Source organism: Ambystoma mexicanum, chromosome 11, assembly GCF_040938575.1.
Source record: "Ambystoma mexicanum isolate Mex_15411 chromosome 11, UKY_AmexF1_1, whole genome shotgun sequence".
Classification (NCBI taxonomy): domain Eukaryota; kingdom Metazoa; phylum Chordata; class Amphibia; order Caudata; family Ambystomatidae; genus Ambystoma; species Ambystoma mexicanum.
Window position 1 is genome coordinate 163539738 of NC_090934.1, and position 24116 is coordinate 163563853.

The window sequence follows — 24116 nt, forward strand, 5'->3', positions numbered from 1 at the left end:
GCCCTGAGGGTCTTCACCAAGCTCATGGTGATGGTGGCAGCGTATCTCAGGAAAGGGGGGATTCGCGTCTACCCCTACCTGGACGATTGGTTGATCAGGGCGCGCTCTCCCGAGCAAGTCCTGGATCATCTGTCAGTCACCTGCCACTCCCTTCACAGGCTGGGCTTCTCCCTCAACTTGAAGAAGTCCCACTTGACGCCAACCTAGCGGCTTCAGTACATCGGAGCAGTGCTTGATACATCCCTGGGGCAGTGTTTCCCTCCCCAGGTGAGGGCTCATCACATTCTACAGATGGTGCACAAGTTTCAACATGCCCATAGTCTCCCTGCGTTAGATTTCTTGAGGTTGCTAGGCCTCATGGCATCATGCATTCTCCTGGTGCCAGAGGCCAGGCTGCGGATGAGATCTCTGCAGTGGACTCTCAAGATGCAGTGGCCGCAGTCCTCCGGCAGGATTTCGGACCCCGTTCAAGTGCCGCCCTCGGTCGTCCAGGATCTTCTGTGGTGGGCCGTTGAAGGCAGTCTGATTAAGGGGGGGGCTCCATTTTGGCTACCCTGGCCGGAGGTGACGAGCGTGACTGACGCATCCCTCATGGATGGGGAGATCATGCCAAGGAGTTGACAGTCGGCGGTCATTGGTCTCCGTCGGAGTCCAGACTCCATATCAATCTGTTGGAGTTGAGGGCTAGCCCTGAAGGCTTTTCTGCCGTCTGTGCGGGGGAAGAATGTCCTGATTCTGACGGACAATACACTGGTCATGCACTAACTCATCAAAAAAGGGGGGGGCAGGGTCTCTCCCTCTGTGCAGAGAGGCGATGCAGCTCTGGTTCTGGGCCATCCAGCAGGAAATTTCGATCTCTGCAGTTCATCTGGCCGGAGACGATAACGAGGCGGCGGACGCTCTGAGCAGGCAGAGCATGGTCTCTCACGAGTGGGAACTGGCTCAGGAGATTCTCCTGGAAATTTTTGCCCTTTGGGGGGCCCCCTCAAGTGGATCTCTTCGCCACCAGTGTCAACCGGAAGTGCAAAAGATTCTGCTCACAGGAATTTCCTACAAGACTATCCTTAGGGGACGCGTTCGTAGTGGAGTGGTCCTTCCCACTGCTGTACGCGTTTCCTCCAGTCCCCGTCATTCCGCAAGTGCTGCAGAGGTTCGGTTCCCGAATGATCCTCATTGCTCCGGCATGGGCCCGGAGAACGTGGTACCCGGACCTTCTCGGCATGTCCATCTGCCCTCCACGCCGTCTTCCCTATCGAGACGATCTGCTCTCACGGGAGGGGGGGGGGGGGTCAGGTTCTCCATCCAGAGGTCAAGTCCCTCAACCTTCATGCTTGGCTTCTGAAAGGTTGAGGTATAAGGATTGGGACCTCCCTGAAGACTTGACGGAGGTGTTGCTTTCGGCCAGAAGGCCTGCAACAAAGTCCCTGTACCGTTGCCATTGGCGAAAGTTCTGCGACTGGTGCAGGGTCAAGAAAGTGGATCCTTTTTCTTGTGCCATTCCTGTGGTTCTGTCTTTTTTGCTTTAGTTAGCCCACAAGGGCCTGCAAGTGGGTACCATTAAAGGTTAACTGGCGGCGCTGTCTATATTAAAGCGCTCGTCTGAGGAGTGTCCTTATTTTAAGATTCCTTTAATTTCGCAGTTTCTGAAAGGGCTCACTAATGTGTTCCCACCGTCACCTTTCCAGGTGCCCGGTTGGGATTGAAACCTGCTTCTAAAATTCCTAATGGGTGCTCCATTTGAGCCTTTACATTCTTGTCCTTTGAGACCGTTTGACCCTTAAAACTGTATTTTTAGTTGCGGTTACTTCCGCTCGCAAAGTGAGTGAGTTGCAGGCACTATCTGCTAAGCCACCCTTCAGTGTTTCATAAGGACACGGTTGTCCTTGGGGATCGTCGTCCTTCTTTTCTTCCGAAAGTTGTCGGAATTTCATTTAAGCCAGAAGGTCATTCTTCCGGCGTTCTATCCTGCTCCACATCCTGGTAAGGAAGAGGGGAGGCTCCATAGGTTGGATCCTAGGACAGCTTTAAGTTTCTACATCTCACGCGTGTCCCGGGTCAGAGTGGACGATCAACTCTTTGTAGGATACGTTGGAAGGTGTTTGGGACAAGCTGTTACTAAGCAGACTTTGTCTAGATGGATTATCTTGACAATTTCTGAATGTCACCGCTTGGCGGGTAAGGACCCTCCGGTAGGCTTACGGGCCCATTCTACTAGAGGTGTGGCTGCCTCTATTGCTCTGCAGAGGGGTGTTCCCATTCGTAACATTTGAGAAGCAGCCACATGGGCCTCTGTCCATACTTTTGTAAAACACTACTCCCTGGATTCTAGCCATGGGCTAGACTTGGCCTTTGGCAAGGCGGTCCTCTGTTCTGCAATTTAATTGGGCATTCTAAAATTCTAAATTCTTTTCCCACCTCCATACGTTGGTACTGCTTTGGGAGTCTGTCATAGATGTGGAATACGTCGTCGGAACATCCCATCGAAAGAACGGTACCAGGTAAGAAAGTAACAGCAACACGTACTTTCGAAAGTGCACCTCATAGGACACACCTATAAATACTCCACTAACCCCCTTAGGAATGAAGCTGATGCTCAAAAATCCCCATTCATATACAAAGGTATGCAATTTAACACATACAGTACCTCTTCCTAGAAAGAATTCCTTTTGCAAATGTAACTGATCTATTCTTCAAGGGAAATTACTGTGACATTAACACACATGTACTAACTTCCTTCTTTCACAATTGCAGTGAAGACCACACTCTAAACCAGCAGCACCAGAAGTACAAGACAGAACCCAGAAGAAACCTACTCTTTGCATCCAACAAAGTGCAATGTTGTCATAACGTTCTAACTGTTAGTCAAACCCTATAAAACACTAGTATTGTAGAACAAACAATTGTATCAACCCTACAGCATTCAATTCAGTATTACTAATTGTACCTCAACAGGTGCACACTTTGTATTGTTATCTCAACACCAGTATAGTAACTGTTCATTCAACAATCACACACCTTTACATACATGCCTACCATCATACTCACTCATGCACAATGCACACATACATTGCACAACGTCCCAACCCAGACTTTGTTTTTCTCCGACACCAGAGAATGCCTACCAAAAAGCAACTCCGTAGAAAACAACACAAAAATGGAGCAAATCAGTGTTCAAAAAAGGCATCCACCTGTAGCAGAATTTATTCACAAAAATTCAAACAAAACAGCTAATAGTCACTAAGCGAAACAAAAGCAGCTTGCAGTAAAGAAACTTACTAAATGCAGTTGTTAAAAAGACTGCAGCTATCACTAGTGCTAACACTGCACCTATAAATCTTGATGTAGCCACAAGTAAGCCTACCAAAAAAAGGATTTTACATAAAATGTTCCGCCACAGAGTCCTTCAGAACCTTATAAAAACAGGAGAGAAATCATGCTCAAGCCTTAAAACCTACCGCAGAAAACTAATCCTGCAAGCTCTCATAGACGTGCAATCCTTCTCAAAAGAAATGTATTTATATTAATTTTAAACAGAATGAAACCACTAACAAAATGAACTATGAAATGACAACAAGGACTTCTCAACAAACGGAATATCAACAAAGATGTCTCTGCAGACATCTATGCAGGTGAGTGGTGTCACAACACCAGCACAGAACCATATTTCAATGAAGAAGCATACAAACAAAAGCAAACAAACCCAATTGCCATACATAGCAGTGGACGAGGGTATGAAAAGATTAATGATACCATCATGGAACAAGAAATGCTGCTCGCACAAATATCTCCCTCAAACTTAGCATCAACTCTCCATTCCACTGAACCAATACGTCCAGTCTACAAATGGCCAATCACATCAATGTTTAACATAGACAAAAAAATCTTTCACATCTTTACCCCAGTTCCTCAATCAGTATGTGAAAGGCAAAGATGAATTGAAAATACAACTATTACAAACTATGGACTCCTACCAGTGCGCAAATACAAAGGACTAAAAGGACGTTCATTAGCCTGCATTTCTGGACCTATTTGCAAAAGCCCCCTCCACCATATCAAAATGATAGCAACACACCATTCAACTGGTTCATAAACTGTACTATGCCAAAAGTCTTGCTTTAGCACTGGCCAATTTAAATAACAATCTTCTACATGGTACAGCCAAATAACTACTCGAAGAAATAGAGCACACCCAGAGAAGATATTTTGGAAGTGAAAGCCACTTAAAATATCCAATAACTTTAGAACAGACTAGCAGCAACTTTACAGATTGTAAACATCTGCTACACACATACAAAAAGAAAATACTAAAGTTTTAAAAGCACATCTGCTGAAGTACCAAACTGTGTGTGTGTGTTGCCGCAGGACTTTTTATAAAAAATGGCACACACTATAGACATAATGTACAAACTAGAAGACAATGAAAATTCCAAATGGTTCCAATTGGCTCTCTATCTTATAGCAGAAAATATTTTGCAAATACTGCACTGCAAAACTTACAACCAACTACCTTCACGTGCTATCATTAATCACTTGGAATTATTCCCACTACCAAAACCTCTGCAACAACTTAACTTGTATGAGAGCATTATAATTCAAACAATGCACCCATTTTAAACAATAATGCGCCTTCAAACAAAAACAGCAAAACTACTTCCATCTGAATTACTGAAAGGCAGACAAAGTAGTTTATTTGCCATTAGATCTTAAAGAAAATGTACATACTCTGGGAGTACAACGGCCAATAGAACAATCTTTTGATATACTAGTAAATGGCGTTCCTGCAAAAGACAAAAAAAATTGGCAGCAACTAGTGGACTTACATAAAGTGAGAAAAGCCCTGCAATATCTAAAGGACAACAATGAATACTACAAAGAAATAAACATTGAAGAAAACCTGATGGAAAATACCGAAATAATTCAAGTCTCAACTGGCCGATTTCAACTTCTAGATCCTACGACAGAATCCAATATTTTAGACCATTATACAGTTCACCCATTGCACTCTAAAGACACCATAGATGATGCACTGGAAACTTACCAAATGTGGCAAGCCAAAGGATCTGCTTTCAGCATATTGGAAAGTGTAGAAGCACGAGCCTGCCCTCTACTCTTTCCCTTCACAAATTACACATAGTGACCTACGTGCACACATTTTACAATTTCAAAGACACAAGTGTGGGAAGTAATGTCGGCTCAAATATAAAAACAAAGGGAAATACTACACCAAATGTCGCTTTGGTTTCCCATGACCACTTTCAACAGGTTAATTGAACAACTTCATGTCTTCAGTTAGACCTAGTATCAAAGGTAAATCACAGAAGAACACTTACTGCGTAAAAAGAACAGACAGATCAAAGTACATCAATGATTACAATGCAATCATTGCCCTCCTATGGAATGCAAATATAGATGTGCAATACATTTCAGACAATTCTACTGCAGTTGCACGATATGTCACAACCTACTTAACCAAAGCAGAAAAAACAGAGCTCAAAGACCTCTGGTGCGACATATCTGACAAAACGCTGTCACAGAAATTGTACAGCTTAGGCATATTAACCGGTACTGTGTTGTATGGAAAATCTGAAAACCTAGTATGGCTAAGCCTTGGACCTGCCAAATCCAGAACGAGTTCTCAAATCATATGAAGACATAGAAACAATAGCCAAGAATGATCCCAACAGCCAAGACATTTTGAAAAACAATTTACTAGACCCATACTTCCCAAACAGGAGTACCACTTTGGAAACCATGTGTCTATACCACATAGCCCAAAACTTCACATACAAAAATATTAAACCAGACCAGAAGAAAGGTAGATACAAAGTCGAAAATTGTGAAGGCAGCCTAGTGAATCTTACCAAACAAAGCTTAATTGATCATAGAAAATTGTCATTAAAAACTCCAACATAACTGTATTACATGTCTCTACTACAACTTTTTAAACCATGGAGAAAATAAGATTTATTAGATACCCATATTTCCTATGAAGATGCTTTCAAAGCAAATGCAAGCACTATAACAGACAAACTTTTCGCAATACAAAACAATGTTAGACAATGAATAGCAACAAGAAGAACTCCAAGCACAGCTAAATATAGACACTCCAGACAGCAGTCAACCTTCTCGAACAGGAAGCCAAGAACCACTTGGACAACCACTCATAGTAAATGAGGCTGAATTAGCCATGACTGAAGTAGAAAACACCATGTACCAGTATGAAGAGTCTACAGAAGACTTTGCTATACTCAAATCACAATTAAACCATGAACAGCATAGCATTTTCCTAGAAATAACAAAACACATTGAACATGGTATGCAGCACGAAACTAAAACTTGTACCTGCCAAGACTATACACCTATACTGCCATATGTGAGTGGGCTAGCTGGTTCAAGGAAAATATTCTTAATAAAAAATCGGCAGCAAATTCCTCCAACAATTGACAAACAACAAACTGTCAGCTGTTGTAACTGTCCCCACAGGTTTAGCTGCCTACAACATAGGCGGTGTCACTTTACACTGATTACTACTCCTTCCAGTAGAACACCAAAACAAATTTGATTACTACAAACTTTCTACAGAAGCTGCAATGGAACTACGCAAAGTTTTGAAACAAATGAAAATGCTACTAATAGATGAGGTGAGCATGGTCTCCAACCTAATGTTGGCTTTGATCCACCTCAGATTACAAGAGGTCCTCAAAACATACGAAGAGCTCTTTGGAGGAAAACTCATTGTTTTCCGAGATCTTCTTCAATTAACACCAATTAAAGGTGAACCTATTTTTAAAACCTTGGGGCACAAACTATGCTGTTAAACTCTTGGCAGCATAGGAAATGTCAATCTTTGGCAACATTTTGAATACAAAAAATTAACTGAAAACATGCATCAGTCTTCAGGCCTCACCTATGCCAACATTTTGAAAAGTATTCGGATTGGTGCTCTATCTAAAGAAGCACAGAGTATATTGAATACCAACGCATCCGTGACCTATACGGTCATAACTCATGTGCTAATGATGTCATGGAACAATTGGCACACAAAAATGTAAACTGTATGTCCTTGATGCCAACTCCTGCAAGCTGTGCACAGTTCAATTAAACAATGTTGAAAAAAGAAATGCAACCAATAGTTAAAATGTGCTCCAAAGAGAAATGGGACATGCACTGTATGACCCTACCCATGTGTGAACAAGCCACAGCACGACTAAATACGTTAAACTCTATCTCTAACACAGCTGGTTTAGAGAAGATATTAAAATGATCTTTAAACTATAGAATAATGCTCAACCGTAACCTTGACGTGGAGCAGGGTCTAGTTAATGGAGCACTTGGTACAGTTGTTGGCTTTCAAACATACCCACGTGACAATAACAATCAGTTTGTCAATATTCACTTTGCCAAACTATCAGAAGCTAAAAGGATAGGACGCTCAACAGCCAGATTACTACTTTTCAAAGACATGTATGTACGCAGAGAACACTTTTCTCTATATCTAGCATACGTAGTCACCATTCATAAATCACAAGGTCTTACCCTAGATAAAGCAATGATGGATATCGTCAGCACAGTGTTTAAAGAAGGCATGAGCTATGTAGCACTATCACGCCTGCGTACACTTGAAAGACTATTTCTAATCAACTTTGATGCAAGTAAAGTAAATGCTGATATTCCTTGCATTCTAGAATACAATAGACTACGTGCACTTACGCACCCCATCTCAAAACCTATCCTGTTCCTCAAAAAGCAAAAGTTTGTAAAATAAAACTAGTTCAGACTCAAATTATACAGGATCTAACAACCATACCTCCAAAGAAATTAAAAGAAGCGAATACTTCATCAATGACCACAACCAAAGAAAGAAGTACCACACAAACAAACCCAACTACATCTTCAAAGAAACAACGCACAGTTCCAATAAATGTCTTAGACACAGAACTGTCTGGTCCATTCAAATTTTCAAATACAACTGGTGTAAATTGCTATGCAGATGTAGCAATCAATATTCTATTCCGATTGCCACCAATTATTGAAAACATTTACTTAAACTGGACAGACCATTTATGTTTGCAAATGTTAGTTCTTCACAGAAATGCAACCACCAATCCTGACAACTTAGTGTTTCTGGAATGAGGCAGGTATTGGACTACTGTGCTGGAATGGTCAGATGCATTATAAACACAAGAAGATCCACAAGAATTTCTAATGTACTTACTACAAGTACTGGAAAACAAAAACATACCTATAAATTAAATCTTCCAGATTTCGTACATATGGAAACATACATGCACTCTCTGCAACCATGTGGCACAGGAACAAATTAACGCTTCGTGTATGTATCCATACCTAACTGTGAATCCGTTCCATTTCAGCAACTTGTACAAAATCCAAACCATGGCAGATTATGTACTACTTGCAATTCTGATAATCGTTCCACTTTACAAATACAATCATATAGTAAATACGTAATAGTAATGCTTTTACGTTACAATGCAAATGGTACCAAAAGCAACTGCATGCTGACTGGATTCACACATGGACAAGTAACACTTGGTAAGAAAACCTTCACAACAGTAGGCATAATCTACCACGAAGGAGCCACAACCAATGCAGGTCACTGCACTGCATACATAAAAAAGAAATGTGGATGGTTAGAATATAACGATACTTCCATTACTCTAAAACAGAGATTACCCGCAAATCATGTAAATGCTTACTTAATATTCTTAAGACCAAAATGTATTCACTAACCGGAGTATAAACATCTACAAAATGTCCTCAACAACCTTTAAATCCACAAACTAATAGAATAGAACAACAGCTATCTAACGGTGAAAAACTATAAACAGTTGGAATACACTAACCGGTATCTAACTACAACCAGACAACTGCAATATACATTTTTCTAAGGAAACTCTACAACACTTATTACGTATAAAATAATCTCAACAAATTCAAAATTATCAACACTTAGAATATGCCAACAGGTATCTAACTGCCCCAAAATTATGCAACAACCAAACGGATAAAACAATACTGCTAAAATGCAACAAGAAATAAACAGTTAGAATACGCCAACTGGTATCGAATTACAAAAATAGTACTGCCACTTCAAAACCAAAAACCATACACCTATTCAATTCCTCCTACTGAAATCGACCACCGAAAAAAATATTGTACCATAATGTGAATTTTTTTTTCTTTTTCTTTTATTTTTTAAATCCTCATGGATTTTATACCCCACAGACCCAATGATTTTACGAACAAACACAGGAACTGGGCTAATTGCATTGGTTTGAAGCATAGTGCTTTTAAAGCATCAACTGAGGGTCAAAGTACAGAAATATCTGCTATGCAGTGCAATAAATCATTACAAACTACCTTAACTAACATGTGATCTTTTCTTTAATCACAGAGAATGAAAAAACAATGCTCCAATTTCCCATACCATGAAAAAACAACATACAACGCCAACAAAGCAAACAGTAAGTATATGATTGGAGTCACAAACACCACAGCATAACACACTGATATAAGCAAATACCTAACCACTCGCCACAACCCATGCATGGGTGTCTTATAATGCAATGGTTGTGACCAGTGCCTACAGTCTTGGGTGCATTGTGTGACAAAACACTGCATACAGCCTCAACAAAGCAAACCGTAAATATACAATGATTGTAATCACAACCACCGCAACATAACGCACCCATGCAAGCGAACACCCGACCACTAACTACAACCCAAAATGCCTAGAGTCTTAGATACCAACATTCTAAACACAGGCCAACAAACCTGCTACCACACTCCATGTCCACTGCCCTATAAATACTATTACACTACTGGCAACCAATACACAAACCTTTGAAAACATACCCCCTATGCAGCCCACATACCACAGTCAAAATATTTGCTTGCATGGGTGTGTTATGCTGCGGTGGTTGTGAACAGGGCCTAGAGTCTTGGGTGCTTGGCCCAAGACTCTAGGCCCTGGCCCAAACCACCGCAGCATAACACCGCCCTGCCAACTGACCACAACCCAAAGACATAACGCCACTACCTCAAACCCTATCCACTTCTATTGAAATACTACTAAAGTACTTGCAGCCAATGCACAAACTCTTCAATGCATGCCCACTCCACCCAATACTCCACTAACGACCAAAAACCAATGCATCAGAACATAATAAAATACACATTAGTGCAGTCAGTGGTTTGCCATTATGACACTTTTTAAACTGAGAGCTCAAGCTTTGGAGCCTATGTACCCCTCCCCTCCCCCCAAATCATTGAAGTAAAAGCAGGAGAGAGAGAGAGAGAGAGAAAGAGACAGTGTTGTTAAGGTTACACTGCATACATTCATCAAAGCTCGCAATGTAATGAGGTCCACTGAAACACGAGCAACAGAAAGACTCGGCTCCTACACACAAACCATAGAAGGGAGATGTGACAAGTGTGTGTGTGTGTGTGTGTGTGTGTGTGTGTGAGAGAGAGAGAGAGACACCAACATCTAGGGAAAGGGGTGATGTCGGCCCAGAGAAACACTGCCTATGAAAGTGCAGCAAAAGAAAGAGCCAATGGGAGCATGAACAAGACCTAGAAATGAGAAACGTATTCGCAGGTTCAAATGCCAGCAAGATCCTCTCTGCACTCCTGCTGCTTCTCACATTGCTCACCCAGCAGACTGCCTCTTGGGGCCTACTCAGCATGTCTGCGAACAGCCGCGGTGACCGCGATCACATCGCTGCCTTTTCCCACCTAAAAATATAGCATTTGACCCATCTCTCTCCCCCACCCTCTCCAGCCAGTCTTCCACACCAACACACTCCCAAAAATTGAATTCCAGCTCTGTTCCATGCCGCGCTGTCCGTGGATGTCCACGGGTCCAACATTGCAGGCGCATTGAGAAAATGTGACACTCCTCATGTTTCACTCCAACCAATCAGCAAACACGTTGCCTGTCCGCGGACCTGACGCACGTCCACTGACCAATCAGTGTCCTGTCTGCGGAGCGAACCCAGATATCACGATTTTTTTTTAAACCTACTTTTTTGTCGTTTAGAAAAAATACTGGACGGATTTCCACCAAATTTACAAAGGCACACTTTCGAGACCAAGCTGCCGCTCCTGCCGCAAATTTGGTGAAAATCCATCCAGCGGTTTCTGCTGTAGGCGTGAGCAATTTTTCTCCATTCAGCCTATGGCAAAAAGAGATTTTGGAACCAAATTCAGAGTCGGCCATATACTTTTTTTGCAAAGCTTGGTGAGAATTTGTCCAGAGGGAGCAAAGTTATAAACCGCCCAAAAAGTGCTCTTCCTATGGGATGTGCAACTTAACCATAACTACTGGGCCGCTAACGCAGGCCCAATAAAATAATATATATATATATATATATATATATAAAACTTTGTTAAAGAGACGTTATGGATCAGTTGAGCTACTAAAAACCTATGAAATTCACACAAAAAAACTTTAACGGGATGTTATGGTTCCAAGTAAAACCGAAAAACCAGTTATGGTAAGCTAAGCAACCGTAACTCGCGCCACCACCGTGCACTGCTAAGACTAACACCCAGGACATCAAAGATGACATCACAAATGTCATTGATGACATCGCCCTGACGTCACTAAATCAAATGGGCTGCCCCTAACCCTCACACAACCAACCCTAGTGATATTCAACACCTTTCTCGATGTTCCTCTCCAGCGTAGCCAAATGCGCCCATAAGCACCTACGTGCCGTGACACAGAACCTGAAAATGAACACACATTGACGTATAACATAGCACACCACAATTTGAAATAATAAACGTTTTTTTTTTTTTTTTAAAGAAATCAGTAACCGTTTACAATTTGTAAAGTACTTTTATTTCACAATAAAGTGTCAGAGAACATTGGACTATTCTCATATGCAAGTAAATTGCAAAAATGTTTCTGCGCTCGTGATGGAAAATGTTAATCGTGAGGCACATGTTCTTTTCCCATACACAAAGTATTCGTTTTCGAGAAAGGAACTGCTTAGGACGCACAGTGAATTGCAGGGCGTCGACATGAACTTGGGCCTAGACCACCATAACAGATTTTATCTTACTCCTAAGCACCAGTGCATCGTACGGACATATGGGGCCTGCGCGATCGTCCCACAAAATAGCCACGGTGATGCAGGCGTTCACGAGTAAGTGCATCTGCCGTCCAAAAAAGCCATCGCTTGGCATCTGGAATCCATGGCAATCGCAGTAAGGCAGCAAGTAACTGTTTACAATACATCTATTGGTTTCTTAATTCGGCATACAGTTTAAACTAACGATTACTACACACAGCAAATAATTTAATAAAAAAACAAAAAACGTGGAAACTGATACACATCGATGTGGTCATACATGACATTTTAAAGACATATTAGCGTTGAACATGGGTGAATCTAGTGATAGTCTGCAAACGGCGAGATTGTGCACTCCCCATAACTACAAAAAAATAGTATTTCAGTTACATTGGCAAAATTAATGTTCAGGTAATAAAAAATTAAATCTCGTTTCGGTGTAGAGTCGTCAAAAGCAAACTTACACGATATTAACCGTCTCCATTTTCTTTGAAACTCCGACGGCAATGTGCTTGCATCAAAGAATCTTCATGAACTGATATTAAATGTGTCTTACAAACGTTTGGTATGCATAACCTTATCAAATTGTCCTTATTGCAAACTTCCACTCCCTGCATTCTTACTGAATATTCCCTTTCGCTCAAGGTCAAAAAACAATTGACCGTTATGGGTTCAGTCCCATGCGTGGGCCTCCTGAGCTCACAACCAAAAAAGCAAAGCTAGTGACCTTCACGCAGAATCCAAATACGTTCTCACTTTGCAACAACATGGCTCAACGCATTCATGAGAACTGGTACACCCATGCACTTGCAGACCCGCTGGTTCCATCAAACACTGCAGGTGGCTGCCTCAGATTTCAAACTCTAGGGCACCAGTTTGACTGCAATGTTATTTTAAATCCATTGTAACACAGACACAGTAATACTTCGCCTGTACTTTATGGACATTATATTCTGCAACAACTTCAAATGTACCGTATGTCTTTCGTGACAAAAAAACACAATTCTTTTCTTCCTGCTGCCACATCCCATCCCACCCTCATCAAACCTCACCTTCCGAGACAGTATTTGCTAAGTTTAACAAGTGCAATGTTTAGGTTTTTTTTTTATGTTTTAGCGGCGATGTCCGCAGACACCAAAACACAGATGAAAGATGGCGGGCGCATCGGAACAATCTGACGCACTTCACGCTCTTCACCGTCCAATTAGTGAACGCGTCACATGACGCTGCCGATTAGCCAATCGTTATCTTGTCCGCAGAGCGAACGGAAGTGTGACCGCGGAGCGGACATAGATATCACTAATTTTTTGAGACATACTTTTTGGTCGTTTTAAAGAAAACTACTGGACGGATTGTGACCAAATTTACAAAATCGCGCTTTTGGGACCAAGCTCCTGCCGCAAATTTGGTGAAAATCCGTCCAGCGGTTTGGGCTGTAGGCATGCGCAAAGTTTTTTTCCCCCATTCAGTCTATGGGAAAAAGACGTTTTGGGGACCCCGCCCCCAGTGTAGTTTGGTGGAAACAAAGGGTCGTGTAGGGGCTGGAGAGGTAGAAATGTAGTTCGTCAGGTGTTATTGGTGTGTAGCCAATTGAGTATCTTATGTCTGAATTTAGGGTAGGGTTGTACTAGTCTGAGGTCAACTGGTAATTTGTTCCAACATTGTGCAGCTTTAACAGGGAAACTGGTTCCTCCTGCTGTCGAGCGTTTGAACCTAGGAGTCTCCAACATAAATGAGTTTCCAACATAAATGAGTTGGCAGATCTCGTAAGGCGGGTAGCTGTTCTCCTAGTTTTTTTATCCCTTAGGTATGGAGGTGCTAAATTTTTCAGGCATTTGGAGGTGAGGGATGCTGTTTTGAGGAGAATTATGTCCGTTATTTTCAGCCAGTTAACCTCTTTCCTGAATTTAGTAATATGCTCTCTGTAGGCGATGTTAAAAGCTGCACTCGGGGTTATTCTGCAGTCTTTGAATTTTGTCTGTAATATATTTGTTGGCTCCTGAGTACAGGGCATTACAGTAATGTAATCTTTACATAAGAGCATTGGCTAGTGTGGTGTAACTCGCTCTCGAGAGGTATGGTCTGGAGGCTCTGCTGAGTTTGCAAGTGTATGTTGTGGATGAGGCAAGGGAATGGACTTGCTTTTTGAGAGTGAGAGAGGAATCCAAGTAGAATCCTAAAGTTTTAACTACAGACATCACCTTGATAGGGTTGTTATCAATGTTGAAGGATGTGTAGTTTGGGCTGAGTTTTTGGATATTGGCTTCAGAGCCCAAGATAAGTAACTCAGTTTTTTCGTCATTCAGGTAGAGGCCATGGGATGCCATTCATGCCTGAATGAGGGTGTATATTTTTTACTTTGAGGCTGAGTCCGCCTCGAAGTTACCCGAGGGGTATGAGGATCTGTGTGTCATCTGCATAATTAGTGTAGGTGACACCTAGCCTATCCAACTTGTCGAACAGAGGCTTGGTGAAGATATTATACATAGTAGGAGATACGCAGGAGCCTTGTGGGACCCCGCAGGTTATTTAGATAGGGTCGGCACAGGCTGAAGTAGAGAAGACTCTCATTGTCCGGTTAGCTAAGAAGTATTGGACCCAAGCTGTAGCATCATTGGTGAAGTTGGCGGCAGATTGGAGGTGGTTGCATAGCACTACATGGTCCAAGTCGAACGCTGCCGACAAGTCCAGTAGGAGAAGCAAAGCTATTTTTCCATTGTCCTTTAATTCTTCAATTTGTGTCTTAAGGTCTAGCAACGCTGTTTCAGTGCCATGGAGAGGGCGGATGCCCGATTGTCGTGAGCTAAGTAGGTGGTTGGCTTCCAGATAGTCCTGGATTTGTATGTAAGCAGCTCGATCTAAAATTTTAAGAAGAAATGGCACAGTGGTGATGGGTCTGTAATTGGTGGGGTCCAGAGTTTTTATTTTTTTTGTAACATCTGTTTATTAGTTTCAACAAAAGAAACAACCATTTCGATAGAAAAACTCCCAAAGCAACTCCCCCGCCTTTCCCAACCCCCCTCCAACGACGGTCGAAGTGTCAACAAAGCTCACAGTTCCAGTAAGTCCTTGCATCGCCACAGCCATAAATGTCCAACAGTTTTAATCTTTGGGGGCACCATTGCTCCCTGAACTCCCCCCCCCCCCCCCCCCCCCCTCAAATAGTCCAATGTCTCACCCCAATCCGCTCCAAAACACCCCAGTTTCCCATCCGCCGCATATGTGGCCCATTCCAGCGAGACAGTATCCCACATTTTCCTTAGCCAGTCTTGCTCCGTGGGGATCGTTGGGCTCTTCCATGCTTGTGCAATAAGTTCCATGGCTGCCAAGATGAGGACCGTTTTCGCCTTGGGGCCTCCTCTTCCTGAGTTTGTTTTTTTAGTAATGGTAGAACCCAAGATTCTTTAAGGTTGGCTGGTACTGTGTTAGTTTTAAGTGAGGAGTTTATCAACTTGGAGATAAAAGGGGCTAGGTCTCTAGCTGCATCCTTTATTATCTGTGCTGGGCACGTGTCGCCTTTACAGTTGGAAGGTTTGAGGGAAAGTATTATTTTTTCTGTTTGTTATAGAGATAGTCTTGAATCTAAAGGGTGTGGTTGTCCTAGTCACCGAGGGTTGACTGGTTTGTTGGTCAATGAGTGGTAATGAGGCCTTTTTTAATTTTTTTTATTTATTTTTTTAGCAATTTTGCATTGTAAGGACAACATTTTATTCAATAGGGCATTTTGTATGTTAGTACACCATGCTTTATCCTTTGGGGCATTGTCTACCGGTTGGATTGGGGATTCTACTTTGCGGAGGATGGAGAACAATTCTTAAGTGTTGGATTTAGCTTTCTCAATCCTATCATTGAAGGTGTTCTTTTTGGCTTTGGTTATTTCTTTTTTTGTACATTTTTGCAAATTCCATTCGGTTATTTTTTTTATTTTCAGAGGGGGTGTGGCGCCAAATAGATTGGAGTTTCCTTTTATGTGATCTTAAGGATTTAAGTTGAGGGGGGTGAACCAGGCATTCAGGTGCGCTACTTGCCTAGCTTTGCGCAGTTTGACAGGAGCAATCATGTCCAGTGCCTTAGTCATAGCATTGTTGAAGGTATTTACCAATGCGTCTGGGTTATTTTCCATTCCAGATATGGCAGGGAGGAGAAGAGTGTCTATTTGAGTGTCCCTGATGTCCCTGAACTTCATGGCCCGCAAACTGGGTTTTTTCGTGCAATGGAGTGATGGATCCATTGTTGACCCCACAGTTCGCTCGAGATCCTCTGTGCAGGAAATTCCTCTTGGCTTTTTAAAGATCTAGGATGGTCATTCTGGCCACAGGTTCCAATGTCTTTAATTGCATTGTCGCAGCCCTCTATGAACAGAACTTTGTAATGAAGCATGGCAGGTAGTGTTGCCTGTTCCTTAATATTATCATTCATCGTTTTAGAAATGGTGCCAAGGCAATTGTCACCATTGACATACCACTGCGTAGGTCTGGAAAAGTAGGGGGCTCTCCTAAGCCATGAGTATTTCTGGGGTTTGGAACCCTTGGCCCATCTTGGGTTGAATAGGACGAGTCAGTTGATTTCCACCACCATTGAGGGGTTCCCTAAAGGGGAGGCTCCTAATTCCTCTGGACTGACTCATTGATTGACCGTGGGCATATCTTTGCCCAGGTCTCCCAGTGTTTTCTCAAAGGACCTCTGCCTCGCCTCTAAATTTCCTCCTACAACCTTAAATGGCTCTGATGCACTGGGGCCAGGTTGCATAATGCATTCTGGAGGTTTATTCAAAGATGAAGGTCTTCCAGAGTCAACCATTTTTATAATCTCTTTGATTCTTGCGATATCCCGCCTTAGAGGTCTCCATTACCCGGTCTCCTGCCTTAACCTCAAGAAGTGCTAAGGAGCCTGGGTACTGGCTGTCCAGAAAAAGTCCTAAATGCTCCTTTCAAAGGTGTAGTTTCTTCTTGAGGTGTTAGTGGAACAAGGACCCTGGCAAGAGCTGGCATGGGTTTACCAAAAAATACAGGATACAGGACCCGTATAAACTTATGCTATGGGGTTATTTCAACATTAACCAACTTCATAGTCTATGCCACTCCTTCCAACATTTCCCCATCAGATACTTCACCAGCAGCCGTAGTACAATTGTAGATTGCCTTACTTTTCACAGAGAAAGAATCATTATTTTTCCCTTTTCTTGGGTTATGGCTTCTGTAGAGTTCGAGGTCTGCGTTGTGGTCTCCGTTGAGCATCCTGCCACGTCTGTTGGTTGGACTAACAGCTCTACCGGTACCTTGCTAATAATACCTGCCTGATCCCAGGCCAAGGGAGGATTTGGGGTGTCCACTGACACACGTAACCCTGTCCGTAATGATGATCTCGTCATTCTCAAAGATGTTTGCGGACTTTGGACTTGTCAATGGGCATCTTGTTGTTTAACAGCTCCAGTTTTGATCAAGCCACGTGTTTGTAGGGCTCGCCCTGTTTTCACAAATAATAATTTTGGTCATTAGTGGTGCTCTAGCACCTTCCATAGAAACTTGCAGGGTTCTTCCTCCCTCGAGCACTGAGGAACGCTGAGTCCCTACACTGTCTTCTACTGGCCTGGGTACGACCTCTGTTACCAGGCCAAACTCCTTTTTGGGTGTCTCCATGTTCAAATGTGCTCCTGCTACATGACCCATCCCCACAAGTGTTTAGCGGTCGCAGTAGCGTTTGCTGTTGCTTCTATAATATCGACATGTGGGTGCCTATACCTGCCGATATTTCCCCTCCCCCTGTTAAGTTGAGGTTAATATTAGTAGTATTACTACGATCAGTTGGGGAAACCAAATTAAAAAGACTGAGGGGGTTGAGAAGGTTAAAGGAGCCAGGTTCAGAGACACCCCACCAGCACCATGTCTCCCTCCCGCTCCCATCGCACAGATCTCGCGTGCTAGGCTTTGTGAGATCATTTGGGGTGATGGCTTCAGTAACAGTCATATTAGAAGAAATGGAAGTGGCCGCTGGCGCCGGCATGGCTTACCTCTGCATCCCTTAACTTTAACGGGGAGATCTCCAAGCTCCTGCACCCTGCCTCTACGATTTCCTCGACCACTCTGCAAACTTCGAGGCTCCTCCATCAGTGGGTGCAAGTTACCGAAATCCAACACCCTTGCCTACACGTCCAAATGAGAGGTGGAGAAAGGGAGATGCTGTTCAGTGGTGGCTTACTGGTGGGTAACTGTACTCGCCACTGAACTCCGTGCCAGCGTTTCCGCACCTCTTTCTGGGAGTAAATAGGTTCTTTAAAGGCACAGTATTGCTGCTGTTGGACACAGGAAAATGTACTTCCCCCTCCAGGAAGTACACAGAGCTCAGCAAAGAGGGTCTTTAAGGCAAGGAACTGGACTCTCAACCGGTGATGATGTTTCATCTCCTCCCCTCTCCTAGTGAGACCCCCAGCACTTTTTGCTGGAACGTCTTCTTTAATCCTGAATGAGTGTAGCCTTTTTCCTTATGGGCTCTGTCTTTTGGAACTTCTTGTATTTTACCTGTCGTATGGACTCTATTTTTCCCTCCATTACTCTTAAAGGCATCTAATCTAGGGGTATTCTCCCATTTAGACCCCAAGAATCCTCTTTTCGGGTGGCCAGGGCGCAGCCATTGCCTTAGGAATCCAGACCCTGGGGGGTGGACCAGTGCGGGAGGATCACCCGGCTGGGGTCATTCTCATGAATACCATAGGCGAGACACAGTATCCCCCTCTCACCCGTTATGCACAACCATACAACCCCTCCTGTCATTTTATTTTTCTTTTCAAAAACACAGGAATGTGAATGTTAAAGTGCATTCTGGGACATGAAGTCCAAAGACTTGGTAAATGAAGTTGGTCCAAGCCCGGCAGAGGGAGACTAATTGAACATTGTTTTAAAGGATCCGAGCCCGACTGAGTTACCCGAGAAAGTAACACCTGAAAGATAATAAGAGATAAAGTAACAGTGACCCTGTGTGAATGAACATGATATCGGAAGTCTCTGTAAAATGAAAGCGAAGTCCCCTGAAGTGAAGGGAAGTGATGTGAACACTGAAAAGCAAACACAACTAAAAGCCAAAACGGGGAAATCACTAAGTAGAGGAGAAGTGAATAGAATTCCCAAGAAGGCTTATTTGAAACAGAACTGAATGTAAAGTAAAAGGAATTGATCTTAAGAAATGCAAGTACATGAACGCAGCAGTGTCGAAGTGGTCATGTATGGGATTAAAGCAAAAACCCTGTGAAAGTCTCCGACAATAAAGCAAAGTGAATCTGAAAGTAAGAAGGTTGGTGAAGGATATCCTGTTTCAATTGTGTAAGCCTGAAAGAGAAGCAAACTTTAAATACTATTTTGCACTCCATGGTATTCTACGAATAAGAGACTTTCAAAGGGAAAGAGACTTTGTTGCAGAAGGCCCTGGTGTTTGTTCTGAACTGTATCCTCGTGCTAGAGAAGCCAGAGACTGTGCTAAGCTTGAGTGTACCGCCTTGCGCCGTGCTGAAAACGTGGGGAAGCGAGGCCAACGGTCTGAACATCCTGCCATATCATTTTGTGAACATTTCTTTTTTTTGTAACAATGTTTCCCACACTATTTGTATCTAGAGGTAAGGATTGGCAATAGGGTTATTAGTTTAGGCCCTTTTATTTTGACAAGACACCACTAAGACTGCGTTATTAGTTGATGGTTGTAGCTTGCTGGCATCTGTAGATTTATGATTAGATAGCCGTTCATCAAACCCTTTTTTAAGTTCAATAAACTCCCTTGAACTGTGATCACTTGTGTCTGTCTGTCTTTTGACACCATGCTTTTCTTACACGGCACACAGCTCCTTATGGGCAGTGTTGCTGGGGACACTTCGGGTCCTCCTTTGAGATTCTTTTCTATATCATAGAGTAACTACAGTTCTTAAGGATAGAGAGTTACTTAGTGTCTCTCCTAAAACATTAGTCTGCGAGATTGGCACACACCACCTTATGTGGAGTGCAACAGGGATACTTAATATCCGCTTTCTCTCTGCTCCTGTGACTTTGATGTCACATAGACAATCTCCTAATTATGGCTGGTGGCAGTGGACATGCTCTAACAACTATTGTGTTGTTTTTTTTTTTTTTCTCTACCGCAGGCTATGTTCACAGCCACGGTTGTGCACAATAGGGGCACCCAAGTAGTAACCTGGGGCCTTGCTTCTTTTTTTGCTATTACTAGTGTGGTTGTGCTTTGTCAGCCCTTCATCTACCATTCTGAGAGGGGGAGGCCTGTGTGTGTATTTTGCCTTTGGGGGGAACACTTGGGTATCCCCGCCTAGGCTCCAGAGTGTTTGGCCAGTCAGGAAGTGGGGGAGGAGTTTTGCACCCCCCATTTCCTTTGTCTGCCAGAGTGCCTGAATGGGACCAGCTTCTACTGGGGTTCTGGCTGTCCTGATTGGACTGCCAAACGCCCATTTCTGTAAACTGCTGAGGAAGATTGCAGCGAGTGAGTGCTGGAACTGTATAAAAGTTGAGGCTCTTGAAGTGAAAAGCACGTGGACCACTAGAAGCTGAAGTAACCGGAGAAGACGACCAGAGACGCTAGCAGACCCTATGCAAAACCGTGAAGCGACCACTGCTGTCCTGATCCCGTTTTCTGTGCAGCAGAGGAACTCGGAAGAGGCTGACTCATTCCCTTTGACTGGTGGCAACAACCCGCCCCTAGACAAACTTTGATTTGAGCCATCTCCCGTGTTCCTGGGAGTTTCAAGAGCTGCAAAACCCCAATACCAGGAGACCTGCTGCTCATTCCGAGTACATCGTCGTGGAACGGCTAAACTCGTCCAAGTCTTTGAGCACTCATGGACACTCCAGAGATGGAATCCAACTCGCCAAGACGAGTGTGGGGCTGTGAGAAGCAAAGAAGATTGAACGGGCGAATAGCCTCCTTTTTGTTGTTGCTGCAGAACAGGTGCCAAAACCGCAGAGTAACCAGAGAAGTTGCTGAAAGCCGTGCCAGAGGTCCTCCCTCAAGTCTGCTGCTGAGAGATCCCATCCATTGTCCTACCTTTCGTCATGAGACCAAGGAATACAGAGGTCGGGTCCAGCAACCGTCACATTGAGAATCCAGCCACAATCTTTTTTTTCTAACCTAAGGTAGTGTGGGGAGAAATATATGCATACCTTGAACCGTGAAGTCACTGCAGAGCGTTGGAGTGCACATGGAGGTGTCCAGGGTACAACCCCTCTTGCCTCCGACTCAAGTTGCTGCTTTTGTCCCTTTATCAAGTCCTTAACAGGGTCTCCAACGTTGGTTTAAACTTACTACATCGTAAAGATTTGGGACTTTACAGTAGCTACAGGAACTTTTTGTATTCTGCTGCCTGTCAAGACTTTAAGCCCTCTCTGAACTGCCTTTAGCTAGGGTTGCGTTTTGGAACTTAAGAATTGCTGTGCGAAGAAACCACTTTTGGAACATTGCTAGTATAACACTAACCAACTGTTTTTCTTCCCGAAAGTCACTTTGTTATATGTGTATGCAGAGTACATTTCTTTACCGTGTTTCTGCTAAGATTCATGAGTGCGCGTATTATTAGCGATAATACGATAGAACTGTCATTACTGTCAAAAACTGTAACAAATGTAACTGTATGCAACTACAAACTAAGCAGTGGCCTTTGAAAAGTAGTCTAAAGGATTCCTTAGTGTGTTGGTTTATTGTGAGAAGTATTTTAAAGTATTTCTTGTGTAAACATAAGTATATATTTTAACCTCTTAAGTGCCATTGAGGTTCCCCCCCAGTGCCAATGTTTTTTTTTTAAATCGCGGTATTCCCCGCCCAAACCCACCAACATTTTCCACCCTCATTAACCCCTTAAGTGCCACCGACGAGCCGGCTCGTCGGTGGCAACCTGGAGCGGTTTTTACCGACGAGCCGGCTCGTCGCTGGCATTTAAAGGATTAATATACATTTGTGTGGTGTGTTTATTTTTTTTTTTATTGCATTACTAGCTAGGTTCAGTGTACTTAACTACAGCTCACATCTTCCTCTTAAGATGAGCCTGACTGCTCTGCCACTCTACCAATGTTCCAGCAGTAGTACAGACTGATGAGTTGGGTATCCACAAACCACTGGGATAGCTTACTAAAGTCTTACCTCCAAGTGGGACTTTAGGAAAACTCCCCTAACAAAGGAGGGTCTGGGGGGGAGAGAGCTGGGGTGTGGGAAGGGTGAGGAGCTGAGGGAAGTGGTGGGAAGGGGGGGGGGGAGAGGGGCAGCGCAGTGTGGGAGGGGAGCTTTGTGGTTAGCAACGCAAAGATTTTCAAGCCCAAAGTGAAAAATATTGTGGCATACGTCTACTTATATCTTGGTGTATATGCTCCATATTCAAGTAATTTAATACTTGTATTTTTTGTTATCAGCAAAGTCTATTCATGGATATTTAATTGGAAGAAAACCATTTTCTAAGAAATTTTGTTCTGTATCAAGAAATTCCTGGCTTGACGGAAATGGAAACAGAGTCCGTAAGTATGGATATATCTTTCGGTTATGAACCTTTTTAAGTGTACAGATGAATGTGCTACACCATCCTACTATATGTCCTGCAGGGTAGACTTAATTTAGTCAGCTATCTGTTCAAAATAGGCCCCCATAGGTCTTTTGAATTGTGCATGTCAAATGTTTTGTCTGTAAGGTGAAGCCTTGCAAAACATTTAATGAACTTGAAAGTAGGCATTTATTTTACTTCGAAGTCACGGCTGCATCTACAGAACCAAACCTGCTTCCAACTGACATCAATTGGTAAACCAGGTGTACTTAATTTCTTCCCGCTTAAGGAGTTATTCCTACAATGTGGTATTTGTTTAAAATCGTTCATCTGAATCACATGGGTGGTACAATAAAAGCTAGGTGGGTGTGTGATAATGGCTGGAGGGTGGGAAGACCTAGATCAGATTTATGGCATTTCGCCCTCCACCCATGTATCTATGAAGGAGAATTATGGTAGGATTTGGTCTATGTTTCTCTCAGGGTGGACCTTTGTGTTAACCAGTGAACGTTTTGGAGAACTATCTGAGGTTCCCACATGGTAAAATATCTTATCTTCCATAATTTAGTGTCTTTAGGTAGACTTTTAGGGTAGAAGAGGTGGAGTTTAATATAATAAAATCGCGTCTTAGCAGCCACTCAATGTTCCAATCGAGCCGTCCTGTTTCGAGGATCCCTGAAGAGTTTATAGAAATGGGCTCTGTGGTGGTGATGAGCCAAGGCAATAGGGTTTTATTTTTTTATTATCTTATTAGTTTCCACAACAAACATACATTGCACTCCAACATGGTGCATGAAAAACACAGAATAACATCAACTAAAGACCACATACTTTCTAGCCTGCCACTCTTCCCCTCCCCCCACCTCCCTTTCAGAGTCTTGCAATCTACAACTCCCATTTTCTAGTCAAGGACTGTCACTACTTTTTCACCGTTTAGGGAACTGTTCGTTTCCGGTTCCTCATGAGCCAGGCCCGCCAATGATGCCACCAAGTGCAACCAGGCTGTCAGCGACGCCTCTTCTTCCCCGCCTCTACATATTGCTTCCCTCCAGACCGCTGTTTCTGCGTCTGCCCCTTTCAAGAGGTCCCGCCACCAGATGTCCACACTAGGTGTCTCTCTTGCCTTCCATAGCTATCATTGCGCTTCGCTGGAATATAAGACAGATCTTTGAGTTTACTTACATGTCTTTGCGTGGTCTTGGAAAACCCCCCACCATGCACGCCCACGGAGAGGCCACTTCTAATCTAATCCCTTTATCAGCCAGCCGGTTCTCCACCTCCACCCAGTATCTTGCTATTTCAGGGCACGCCCAGAACATATGTACCATCCCAGCATTCTCCTCTCCACATTTGGGGCAGCTCTGCGTACCTCCGTTAGTGAACTTAGCAATTGTCTTGGGGGTCATGTATGCCCTGTGGGTAATATATAGCTGAATCTGTTGTAGTCTGACGTTCCTCAATACCTTCTTGTGATATCTCTGCATCCTTACCCATAGTCT

The 24116-nt window shown here is 43.3% G+C and overlaps 1 protein-coding gene across 3 annotated transcripts in view; it reads left to right on the top strand.

Annotated features, from left to right (window-relative positions):
- Positions 1 to 24116, top strand: part of MTFR1L (mitochondrial fission regulator 1 like) — a 223591-nt gene that overhangs the window by 45408 nt on the left and 154067 nt on the right. For all 3 annotated transcript variants that reach the window (XM_069622697.1, XM_069622699.1, XM_069622698.1), the window contains exon 3: positions 22493 to 22594. In XM_069622697.1, coding sequence (XP_069478798.1) covers positions 22580 to 22594 — 15 coding nt within the window. In that variant the 5' untranslated portion in view covers positions 22493 to 22579. The remainder of the gene's footprint in view (positions 1 to 22492; positions 22595 to 24116) is intronic.